The sequence below is a fragment of the Myxocyprinus asiaticus genome, chromosome 20 (assembly GCF_019703515.2).
Source record: "Myxocyprinus asiaticus isolate MX2 ecotype Aquarium Trade chromosome 20, UBuf_Myxa_2, whole genome shotgun sequence".
In the NCBI taxonomy this organism is placed as follows: Eukaryota; Metazoa; Chordata; class Actinopteri; order Cypriniformes; family Catostomidae; genus Myxocyprinus; species Myxocyprinus asiaticus.
This window is the reverse complement of record NC_059363.1, coordinates 42,433,320-42,446,774: the sequence shown is the minus strand read 5'-3', so window position 1 is coordinate 42,446,774 and position 13,455 is coordinate 42,433,320. Positions and strand designations below refer to the sequence as shown.

The window sequence follows — 13,455 nt, the reverse complement described above, 5'->3', positions numbered from 1 at the left end:
CTGGTTCGTTCTGTTGTTTCACTGAAACAACAAAAATGATTCACAGGCTTCCCAGCGCCATTTGAGTGAGAACATTCTCTAGGAGAGCGTGCTTAAAACAGTCCACATCTTTACTTGATGCATGCGCTCAGCTTGCACATGTGGGTTTACAAAATCAAATGAAGGGCAATAGTTGTTTTAATCAAATTAAAATTGTATTTGTAATGCCAGTAACAACAGAACAGAAACTACAACTGAATAGTTGAAAATTGTGAGTTATTGTGATGGGTCACACGTAAAGTGTGTTACTTCTCAGTAGCAGGTCTATATGTACTTTGCAGTGAAACTGAAGGGATGTCAAAAAGATACAAAATGTAATAAGGAAGTATAATATTTTGTAAAAGATTTTTGAAAAAGACAATATAAAGATTATGCATAGTGGCAATGCCGTAGTATCTAGCCGTTTTTATATTTATTACAGCAATGCGGCACCTTATTTTCTGCATTTGGCCCCTGACTAAAAAGTTTGGACACCCCTGTCTTAGGGTGATTATTAAACCACAAAAGGCTGCGATTAAAATAAAACATAATTAAATAAATATATAGCCTGCATGTGTGAACCCAGCCGCCCATACTGAAAATACCAAATCATGAGCATCACGTGTACTCTTAGTGTAGATGACAGAGAGCAGAGCAATTATTCACTGTGAAATGTGCAGTATATGCATACTATATATTTATTTTATTAAATCGCATCCTTTTATGGTTTAATAAGCACATCAGGTCATATAGTTAAACTGCTAATCCAGAGGTGAGAAACTATCATCAAAAAAACAGAAATTTAAAGGGCTTCTCTCAGTTTTCCAACAAAAATAAAAACTCCACTTACCTAGAAGTGTGGAATTGAATAAATTGTGACAGAAATACATTACTATAGTAGAGTCAAATGTAATGTTATATGTAATAATTATAAAAATAACATATCGGGGGCCTGGGTAGCTCAGTGGTAAAAGACGCTGGCTACCACCCCTGGAGTTCGCTAGTTCGAATCCCAGGGCATGCTGAGTGACTCCAGCCAGGTCTCCTAAGCAACCAAATTGGCCCGGTTGCTAGGGAGGGTAGAGTCACATGGAGTAACCTCCTAGTGATCGCTATAATGTGGTTCGTTCTCGGTGGGGTGCGTGGTGATTTGAGCGTGGTTGCCGCGGTGGGTGGTGTGAAGCCTCCACACGCGCTATGTCTCCGTGGCAACGCGCTCAACAAGCCACGTGATAAGATGCGTGGGTTGACGATCTCAGACGCGGAGGCAACTGAGATTCGTCCTCCGCCACCCGGACTGAGGCGAATCACTACACGACCACGAGGACTTAAAAGCACATTGGGAATTGGGCATTCCAAATTGGGAGAAATCCAAAAAACAAACAAAAAAAAAAAAACAATAACATATCAATAATATTTACATTATAAAAATATCGCACAAGCAAGAGTGCTGTTGTACTGAATAAAGGTTTTCATGCTTTTTTAATGCTTTCATCAACACTGTGATGCTATCTCTTAATTCAGAATGAACTTTGAAGACACAATCTTTATTCTTAGCTCAATCAATATCCTTTAGTTTTAAAAAAACATCTACTCAGTTTACTCAATTAATACATGACTTGTATAACACACAGCTAACATTGGCATTATGAAAAAAAATAACATTAAGGTATGATTTTCAATGAAGTAGACACTACAGTATGATTTTCTGCTTTGAAACAATGTGTACTGTGAGAAGCACTACACAAATAAAAATGACGTGACTGTTGCTCAGCACTCTGACAAAAAAAAAAAAATAGTTTTTTTTAGATTATACTATAAGGATCTGTATAGAAGCACTTAATTTGATTACAAAAAATTCAAATGGTATGTTGATTTTTTTTTATTTGATTAAAGTTTTGTGAATCCATTTGATTAAACAGCCTTTTGGTGATAAAACTGAATTAGACTTTAAAACATGGAAAACTTTTTGGGGGAAAAAATCAAACTGATTTCATAGGGCCCTATTATAAGGTTAAAGGAATCCAATGAATATAATCTAAATTTTAAAATGGAGTTTGCATTCGCACTACAAAAACCCAATGAAAAAAGAATGTGTGAGAGTAAACACAGCACTGACACACATTGAATTATGGGTACAATGAAATGCTAGCGTGTTCAGCAGCAATGTAATTCAATACTAAGAATTAAGAGATTTTACTCATGATATAGGTTACCGATTTGAGGAGATTCTGTAGCCATTAGCACAACTTTTAGATAATTTTCGCAATTATTCTGTACGTAAAACATATGTAGGTCTGCAATGAATCTACGCCACAGAATTCTGCAGAGAGCTCAGCAAATTTCCACATAATTTGAACAGCAGTCATTCATAAAATTCTAGACATCCCTGGCACAGTAATTTATTGGGGTTTCCTTGTTATAACTGTATTTTACATTAATAAATGTTTAATTAATTTAAATGTCAGGTACTTGCTGATATTTACATTTTAGTAATGCTGTAATTTTCAGCTACAGCACAGTGGGGCTGATGATTTGAGGGCTGCATGTTTAATTTTGAAAGAACTGTTAATTAAACTTTTAAGGCCCCAGCACACTTATGGAGAAGTTCTTCTTCGCTCTTCGTTCAGAGGTAAAAGAAGTCCGAAACAGCTGAGCAACGACATATTGTTTGCGAACATTCAGACACCGGCCACACCGCTGTGAGAGGCATTTAGAGGAACATTTAAATTTGAGAACGCTCAAGACTACATGTTAAACATTGACTAATATGACATTAAAATGTGTCATCAATGACTTCATTCCTCATTATACGAGTACAATTCACACGAGATCAGTAAAAGTAGCTGTTTTAACTACTTGATGATGATTTTATGTAATATAGATGCAGTAGATAATGAGTAATTTGTAATGTTTACCTTTCGCTTACCAAAAAAATTAAAACAGTACAATATCATCGTGTTGCTAATTTCGGTACCATATTACAGTATGGTGTCATTAGCAAAATGATCTAAGATGTGAAAGTTTTTAGATTAAATCAATGACGTTGATTTAATCCCAGCATTAATGCGTGATATACTGTAACGCGTATAAAACAGGAAGAACTCAAAGTTTTGTCAAAATAAAAGTCCCGCTTAAATGAAAGCTCTATTCAACTGGATGCGTGAAATTGAAGACAGAAAAATATTACAACAGTATAAAAATTCAATATTCAAAAAGTAGCAATAATACTTATAATAACAATTATATAATATTAAATGGTGGTTTTATTATTATTATTATCTGTAAGCAATATCACAAATACAAGTGTTTTATCAGCATGTTGTTATTCAGCCATAGCAGCCTTGTGCCACAGGTAATCAGATTTTTTTTTCATTAATACTGTGAAGCTCTGTTGTGCAGCACTTTATTTTACCAAAAATAAATAGTGTATTTTTATTTGATTACAGCTGTATCAATTTGATTAAACACCATTTGATCATAACACTTAATTAAAACATTTAACATGGAATCCAGAAAAATTAAAATGGAAACTTACAGATACAAATTCTTTTTAAATTTAAGATTATATGCAGTTCTTTTAATCAAGTCATTTTCTGTGTAATTTCACAGAAATTTGTTGATTATAGTTTCGATACCGAGGTACCAGGGCTGGTACTGAACCTAAGCCAAAATTTTGGTATCGGATGTCTGAATGGCTTTTGGCTGCAGAAGGCACGAGTGTAGCAGCATGTCTCAAAGACAATTGGACAGATGTAGGTATGTTTACATCAGCTCGCTAATAACTGCATGCCAGTGTGCTCATGTTGACTGATTTTAACTGACTGAACAATGTAACTGGAATCAGCTGTCACCTGAAAGTAGGTGGAGCTCCTGGTCACACCTACCAATGACATGGCAGTAAGGTGTTTAGCAGCCGGCACAAAGTTTTCCTGAAAGTTTGCGCTGGCAAGCTGTTACGAACCACTGAAATTAACTCAAAAACACCTTAGTTTAGGCCAGATTTTTTTCTAAATGATGTCACACCTTTTAATTCTAGAGCAGGGTGATAAAACATTCCCGATATTTATGAGGAAAAAAAATCCTATCGATGATCTTTTGAGTCATTTTCAATATTTAGCCGATGTTCTACATCTTGATGATCAGATCAGGTACGCGTTACTAAAAATGAGAGCAGTTCCGCAAAGTTACATACACAACTAGCTAAATAAATCACAGTCATTAAATCAGGCTGTTAGAAAGTGCTAGCGGCTAGCTATCCGGCCAATATGATATTGTTGTGTACCGAACAAGACAGCACTGACAATGCAATGCACAGCTATCGACTGAACACCACAGAAAATACGACATCAACACTATTGCTGTTTATGTACTATTTAGCTAAACGTTTTTCCATGATCCATAGTGTTGTCACAGACAAGAAAGTTTTTCTACTTATTGCGATGATTATTGGCAATTCTGCTAATGGTTTTGCATTAGGTATGGCATTACTGCCACCTACTGAGCTGGAGTGTGGAGCGTCACAAAGTCGCTCAGTGGAGTCAAACAGCCGCTAAAGATGATGAAATTGGCTAAATTTCTTCGAAATGAAGTCAAACACCTTATGTAGGCTTAAATCCTAAACATAGTATACTTTAAAGGTAGCTTACCCTCAGGAGTTTACTTGTTAGCTAACAAGTTACTTATATTCATCTTTGAGGTCTAACAAACATGTGGAATGCATTTCCTCCCCCATTAATGGTATGAAATGTATATCATGATAACTACTGATTTCAAACAATATGAAAAATGCCATGATAAAATCTTTGGCCATATCGCTCAGCCGTAGCTGATTCTTCGAGTTCATTTGAAGTGTGCAGGGGCCTTAACATCAAATACAGGACACTGTATTTTTTAACGAACCAATTGACTACAAGTAATCAAACTTCCCAACGCTACTTACGAGAGGAAAGCACGCTCCACTTCCACATGAGTGTCTGTGTCTCTGTGTGAGCATAATGGACTGTGTACCTGCTCGCACATGATACATTTATTATATGTATAAATATTATTATTATACATAATAAAATTTAAAGATTAGACTTGTATTATACTAAACAGGAATTTACACTCACTGAGCACTTTATTAGGAACACCTGTTACTTATTAATGCAATTATATAATAAATGTCGTGCAATGTGTAAAATCATGCAGATACAGGTCAGGAGCTTCAGTTAATGTTCACATCAACCATCAGAATGGGGACAAAATGTGATCTCAGTGATTTTGACAGTTCCATGATTGTTGGCACCAGAGGGGCTGGTTTGAGTATTTCTGTAACTGCTGATCTCCTGGGATTTCCGCACACAACAATCTCTAGAGTTTACTCAGAATGGTGCCGAAAACAAAAACATCCAGTGATCGGCAGTTCTGCAGACAGAAACGCCTTGATGAGGTCAACAGAGAATGGCCAGACTGGTTCGAACTGACAGAAAGTCTACGGTAACTCAGATAACCCCTCTGTACAATTGTAGCAAGCAGAATAGCATCTCAGAATGCACAACACATCGAACCTTGAGATGGATGGGCTACAACAGCAGAAGACCACGTTGTGCACATTATTAGGACCATAGTGTTCCCAATCAAGTGTTCGGGGAGTGTATGTAACTTAGGCCTTCCAGTTAAACCCTGGGACCTTTATTTTGGTGGAAAACTGAGGGAAGATCTTTTAATTTTTTTTTGTGTAGTTCTCGGTCACCAAATATAAGCATTGGATGAGAGTTGTCCAAAATGCCAAACAGTAGAGTTGTAAGATATATCAAATGTATCTAAATATCGCAAGGGCTTGCGATAACGGAATGATTTTAATACTGCTTATTACTTGGTGTGTGTGCTTGCAGCGTGCTTAGACCCAGATCCAGGGCTCGAGTTTCAGGGCTCGAGACATTCCCCATTCTTTTCCTCCAGTCATTTTAGCATTAACAGACTGGGTGATTACATGAGAGGACACAGTAAGTTGTACTGTATCTTTCAACATACCCTCTGATGTTCTTTCATGGTTTCTTTTCGTGCTATAAGTCGGAGAGAGAGAGAGCATTGTACCCCACACCACTTACATCGTCCCATCCCTAGACCAGAGTATATAAAGGTTTACATTAATGTTAATTCTGTTTATTACATTAACGTCCTCCGCCACCTGGACTGAGGCGAATCACTATGTGACCACGAGGACTTAAAAGCACATTGGGAATTGGGCATTCCAAATTGAAAAAAAAAAAAAACATTCTGTACGAAAGGATTTTTTAATCAAATATGTACTATATTTCCTACTGCAGTCTTAAGATCACATACTTCATGATTCAATATCATCATAAAACTTATAACTTTCTAACCTATACCAAAGTTTGTAAAAATTTGTAAAATACTTGTTACAACAAAAGTTACAGGTTCAGTACAAATTACGCTTAATCGACAGCATTTGTGGCATAGTATTCAATCCAATGAGACACTTACAATGGAAGTGAATGGGGGCCAATTTTTGAACGTTACAATACTCACTTTCAAATATATAGCCACAAGAAAAAAAATGCGTGTAAACATGATTTTAGTGTGATAAAATCACTTGCTAACCTTTTCTGTGCTAAGTTAAAGCCAATTTTACAACTTCGTTGCCATGATGATGTAATGTCAACAAACCCTAAAATGACTGTAAAAATGACAATTTATACAACTTTACAGCTTAAATAATACTAGTTTTAACAGAAGAATTAATGTAAGTGCTTTTATAAAATTATTAACTTCACATTTCTGCTTAAAACTGGTCAAAAATTGGCCCCATTCACTTCCACTGTAAGTGCCTCACTGTAACCATTTTCAATTTTTGCTTTTTTAAAGAAGAGGTACGAGTTGAAATACATTTTTGTGGCAATCAATATTACGCCAAAAATGCTGTCGATTGAGCTTAACTTGTATTGAACTTGGAATATTCCTTAAATAAACAAAACTACTTATAAGAACCTCTATGATTTTTCATGTTAGAAACAAACCAAACATTTGGCCATTTGCCAATCACAGCAATTATCTAACAAAGGAATACATATTTTATATAACCACATAGCAATGCCCATTTATGATAATCCAGTGAATTATGTGCTTCAAAAGAAAGGTATTATTCTTAACAAATGAATAATTCTGGCATCACTGCACATAAAGCCGCCATTATAAACGATGAAGTCGTCAACACTGGAGGCTATAGTTTTCTGCACGTTTTTTCAAAGTTCATCATGAGTTATCATGGTGTAAATGCTGTAGCACTCTCTATATCGCTACCGGTTGACATTTCAACTGTCACACAAGCCCAACATCAGGTTATGTGCCAAGCTACAGTATCAGGCAAGAGCTGGCTATATTTTAGAGTTTACGTTTGTTGCTTTTCTAGGCTGTTCTTCAAATAAGGACTAAGGAAAGATTAACACTGCTGTAATGATGCCCAAACTAACATCTTGACTGATCATTGTTTTGGCACTATTTTGACACTAATGCGTATTAGTATGTCTCAAGAGTAAAAGAGTTAATGAAATATACTGGATCCCAATTGCACAGTGAATTTTAACACTCGTTGAAACAATTGTTTTACCATTAAATTACTTGTAGAGCTGCACTGATCAAAGACAGTGGCTCTCATCAACAAAGCCGAGCTCATCAATCATGTTTTAACATTTGAAAAATTAAACAGGAAACCTTAGTATGACTTCTATAACAGTCACTTTCACACCAGGCTCAGCTGGCATGCCCACGGAGAGTGTGATGCATGTTGCAGGCACATAAAAATGCAAGTGCTTTCCAAAATCACAAGCTCTACCTATCTGATATTATTACACTGAAAAATTTTGCAGACCGCCACAGCGAAATTTTGAAAGCAAAATTTCAAAGCAAATTTTATGAAATTCATCTTGCATTTGGCGCTAAATATGCTAATCATCTGAAAAGTGCATCTAGGCATCACCATGAAAGCCTGGTTTCACATGCATGTCGGGTGATCCACTGCAGAGTCATTCGTGCAAGTGAGTGGCTATTATACTTTACATTGGAAAAATGCTCTTTAAGTACAAATCTTAATTTGCACCCCTTTATAAATAGTAACATTTACAACAATAATATAACAAATATAGCATATTATATGTAATATCAGGGCTCAACAATAAGAATGGCCCAGATAAAAAGTATTTTCTATGAATGCTTTTAATTTATGTACACAGTAGTTAAAGACACCTATTATAAAGTGCGAAGGAGGTTTTTAATGAGTCTGCCAGGACACAAAGCAATGTATACAATTTCAAAAGTTACTAAAATAAGCACGTGTACTTTCAGGGACACCAAACAGAATTGTAAAAATGCTGTTTTCAAACAGATTTCCGAATACACCTTCCATCAGCCATTGGTCAAATATATAGATATTCCAGCCCCAAACTTACGCCACTGGTTGAGCCAGTGGTTGGAGACAGGCTGGCCGGGTTGCTCAAACAAACAGATCAAGTTTAAAAACAACACAGGGAAACAGTGTTTATCCTTTTTGGGTGAAATCAATGAATGCTACTAATGATTTGAACCTAGCTTGTGTAATTAATATGCGGATATGTATTAAAATATTTTGCAACAAAAATCAAATCTCTTCATATACGACTGTTAATTCTGTTCCACTAATCTGACTAGACAAGCAGTGTTCAATAACAGCACTGTAATGTTTCAGTAACTAATACACACTGTGCATCAGTGTTTCACTCCACTCCACTGTTTGCTACGCCAGAGACTATTTAGCAGAAATGGGCCACTTCTATTAATATGAATGGGAGAAATTGGAACGCCAACCAAGGAGTCAAGCGCCCAATGGTCAACGGATGTAGCAAGTCCCGCCTTACAGGTAAAAGAGCCTTTTAGAAAAAAATCACCTTTTAGATACAAACATCACCTGTCAATCAACTCGAGAATGCACATGCACATTACCTATTCAAGCAGGGAAAATAGTGTTTTTTAGCGTAATATGAGCCTGACTGAGGAGAGGAAGAATTACACAGCTCACAGTCCAGATGCACTCTAAACTTTCCAAAAAGCTTCAAGTGATGTAGACCGCAAAGTATGAGGGAATTATAATGCAAAAACACAAAATAAGTTAATACAAAAGCACTCTCGCTTTGGAATAAGCAGAGAATGAGCTGCCGCTCCGCTGAAGCAAAACTTGTGTGTTGAGCATCTTTAAAGGAAACACCTTGGCGTTACATCTTAAATGCAGTTATATTTAATGCGTTATAACTTTAATAAAGTTCAAATAATATGGAAGTAGGTCATGTAAATATCTACAAACTCCGAAACGGTCCTTTCTCTGTGCAGTCAGCACCTCTTCTATGAGTTGCGCGAATGTTCCGATCTAAGGGGGAGAGATTGAAACTGCACCCGGCTGATGCACACTCTGGCGCAGGGATGCTCGTCCCCCTCACGTGTGCTTGCTGCAGGCAGACCATAACGTGATGGCTCGTGACTTACTGTATCATATAGTATATGCGTCACTGTGCATTTCTTATCGTGAAGAAAACTGGCAATATAAGAGTTAGTTTTTTTGTGAGTTAAAGATGGATTGAAGTGAACAGAAAGGTGAGAGAGGGTAGTTTACGCCCCATTATACACTGCAACAAAATACATTTTTGATTAGTTTTTGTTTTGGCTTGTTTTCCAATATAAATATCTAAAACAATGTACATTTTCTTTAGCAGCTATACCGCAGAAGAAAAAATTTTTATCAGAGAATGTTGAATATAATGTTAAAAATACAAATATTGGGGGGCCTGGGTAGCTCAGCAAGTAAAGACGCTGACTACCACACCTGGAGTCGCAAGTTCAAATCCAGGGCATGCTGAGTGACTCCAGTCAGGCTTCCTAAGCAACCAACTGGCCCGGTTGCTAGGGTGGGTAGAGTCACGTTGGGTTAACCTCCTCGTGGTCGCTATAATGTGGTTCTCGCTCTCGGTGGGGCGCGTGGCGAGTTGTGTGTGGATGCCGCGGAGAATAGTGTGAAGCCTCCACACACACTAAGTCTCTGCAGTAACACGCTCAACAAGACACGTGATAATATGTGCGGATTAACGGTCTCAGACGCAGAGGCAACTGAGATTGGTCCTCCGCCACCCGGATTGAGGCGAGTCACTACACCACCACGAGGACTTAGAGCACATTGGGAATTGGCCATTCCAAATTGGGGAGAAAAGGGGAGAGAAATAAAAAAGACAAATATTTTAAAATATCTAAAAATCATTTAAAAAAGATGCATTCACCTGATAAGCAGCATATAAGATATTTAGACTTGCTTTTAGAGAATAGATCTTGAATATAAGTATATTTTGTCTTTACCGCACTCGCAGAAGTATAAACAAGTGAAAAAAATACAATACAATTACAAACTTTTAGACAATTTTAAGTGGAAAACAAGACAAAAATACTTGATAACAGGATTTTTTGCAGTGAATTTCTTTAATGAATTAAACTTAATAAAAAGTTATTTTTCCTTTAATTCAGTGAATGTCATTTAGAGGTATTTTTAAAATATGATTTTGTCCTCTTTATTGTTAGAAAGCACATTTAATACAACCTTTTAACTAATGATTAATTATTGCAATAATCGCAATGATTCGTTAGATTAATCGATTATCAAAATAATCGTTAGTTGCAGCCCTACTACTAACAATATCATACTGCAATTAGTATGTACAACAAGATAACATTTCACCTTGAAACACCCAGCCACTATATAAACTGATTACTTGAGCAACTTAAGTTGAAACATATCCAGCTCAGTTTTTCCCAAACTTTTTTGTCTTCAGCACTAGTAAGGGTCAAGTACCCCTTCATCGACACAAAACCAAAGATGAGTACCAAAGACTAAATATCAATGTTATCATTAACATTGATTGTTAAAGATCAATCAGTATTGGTTTGATCTACTGACATCCCTATTAGGGCTGGGTAATGATAAAGATTTCCTGATTCAATTCTGATTTACAAGCACTCCATTTGATTCCGTTCTGATTAATTTGGGTATATTTTAGTTATAATGTCCCTTTTGCATACAAATGAAAGAAATTCTCTCTCAGCTAATGGTGTTATTACACAGGGGACCTTTTAACTTCATACAATATGAAATATTACTTGTACAAATTACATTTTATCATTAGTTTTTCATCATGTCACATTTTAGCTTTTTAAAGATGTTCAAATTCCATGTATTCCATCCAGCATATTTACACCGATCAGCCACAAAATTAAAACCACCTGCCTAATATTCTGTAGGTCCCCCTCGTGCCACCAAAACAGCGCCAACCTGCATCTCAGAATAGCATTCTGAGACGCTTTTCTTCTCACCACAATTGTACAGAGCAGTTATCTGAGTTACCGTAGACTTTGTCAGTTCGAACCAGTCTGGCCATTCTCTGCTGACAAGGTGTTTCCATCCACAGAACAGCCACTTACTGGATGTTTTTTGTTTTTGGCACCATTCGGAGTAAATTCTAGAGACTGTTGTGTGTGAAAATCCCAGGAGATCAGCAGTTACAGAAATACTCAAACCAGCCCGTCTGGCACCAGCAATCATGCCACGGTCCAAATCACTAAGATCAAATTTTTTCCCCATTCTGATGGTTGATGTGAACATTAACTGAAGATCCTGACCCATATCTGCATGATTTTATGCACTGTAGCCAAACAATTGGCTGACTAGATAATCGCATGGATGATTGTTGGTGCCGGAGTATTTAAGTTTGAGTATTTCTGTAACTGCTGATCTCCTGAGATTTTCACGCTCAACAGTCTCTAGAATTTACTCCGAATTGTGCCAAAATCAAAAAACATCCAGTTAGCGGCAGTTCTGAGGACAGAAATGCCTTGTTGATGAGAGAGGTCAACAGAGAATGGCCAGACTGGTTCGAACTGACAAAGTCTAAGGTAACTCAGATAACCGCTCTTTACAATTGTGGTGAGAAGAATATCATATCAGAATGCTATTCTGAGATGCGGGTTGGTGCTGTTTTGGCGGCACGTGGGGGAACTACACAATATTAATCAGGTGGTTTTAATGTTGTGGCTGATCGGTGTATGTTTATTGTTTATAGGCATAATTTGTACTATTGTGCTCAATCTGTCTCTTTAAGAATGGCAGCAGCATCTCACAGTAGTGTCATTTTGGCTCAGGTCATGTAAAAGTGCAGTCGCAAGGCTTCTGTAGCGCATTTGTATTATGTGTGAATCAGAATTAAAGAGCACCTATTATGGTTTTTAAACGTGCATAATTTTGTTTTAAAGGTCTCATACAATAGATTTACATGCATCCAAGGTCAAAAAACACTTTAATTTGCTCATAAATTAAATTGCAGCATTACCTTTTTTCTCCAGTGTCAAAAACGACTCGTTCAATGATCCGTTCTAATGGATTCATTCTAAACTCCTCCTTTCAGAGAGCCTACTCTGTTCTGATTGGTCAGATGTCCCAGTCTGTTGTGATTGGTCTACAGCTTAGTGTATAGTGTTTGAGGGCAGGTCAAAGCTGTTTGCGAGCAGTCAATGAAGACCAGAGGTGGGTTTTTTGTTACCAAATTACGTAGGTTAGTACAGGAAGTCAGTCTGGAATTACTAATGACTCATTTCAGGTGTTCAGAATCGGTTCGTTCTTTTTGGAGTCAATAACTCCATTTGTCATGCACTTTGATTTTTGAAACTTTGCAGACTTTTTTACATTCACAAACAGCTATATGACACACTACATGAAAGGTAATATCTGAAAAACCATAATAGGTGCTCTTTAAACTTTTAAACTGACTGTAAAGAACAGAAAGGGTATTAAAAGAGACATTATTCAATGACAAATGGATTGTGTGGATCTCGTTTTAGAGCATTACATGGAATGGCTCAAACCAAACTTCTACTTTCAACACACAGTGAAAGGATCTTGGTGCTGAACTTTGGATAGAGTAAAAGATTGATCTTGGTATTTTAAGAATCGATATCAGGACCATTCAGATGGAGATTGCGATTAATTGGAAAGTCAATATTTTTACTCATCCCTAATCCCTATTATTTTTAAGACGTTTTGTTTAAATAGGTTCAACATAGAAAAATCACATAAACGTACCCTCAGTTGGGAATCACTAGTCTAACTGTGCTAAACTGAAATTAAAAACGAGACAAAACTTCCTAAAGAAAAATGCTTCATTGTAATTTACTGAGAAAAAAAATATAATTACAATACTTTTCCCATTTATTTTCATTTAACACTTTATGGTAGGGATGTGCATTTTGTTGATTTTGACTCCTTGAGTACTTGCCAGATGAATCAGCCAGGTACTTGATAAACTATTCTGCACTATTTTTTAATTGTTGGTTAAAGCACATGCACATCTTTTGCCTTTGCAATGCGGC

The 13,455-nt window shown here is 36.6% G+C and overlaps 1 protein-coding gene across 4 annotated transcripts in view; it reads right to left on the bottom strand.

Annotated features, from left to right (window-relative positions):
- The window catches only part of scaf8 (SR-related CTD-associated factor 8), a 63,559-nt gene that overhangs the window by 25,369 nt on the left and 24,735 nt on the right, over positions 1-13,455 (bottom strand). The window contains exon 1 of one of the 4 annotated variants that reach the window (XM_051646180.1): positions 6,037-6,069. The exons of the other annotated variants lie outside the window; for them this stretch is intronic. Coding sequence (XP_051502140.1) covers positions 6,037-6,054 — 18 coding nt within the window. The 5' untranslated portion in view covers positions 6,055-6,069. Of the gene's footprint in view, positions 1-6,036; positions 6,070-13,455 lie in introns of those variants that run through there. 4 annotated transcript variants of the gene reach the window in all.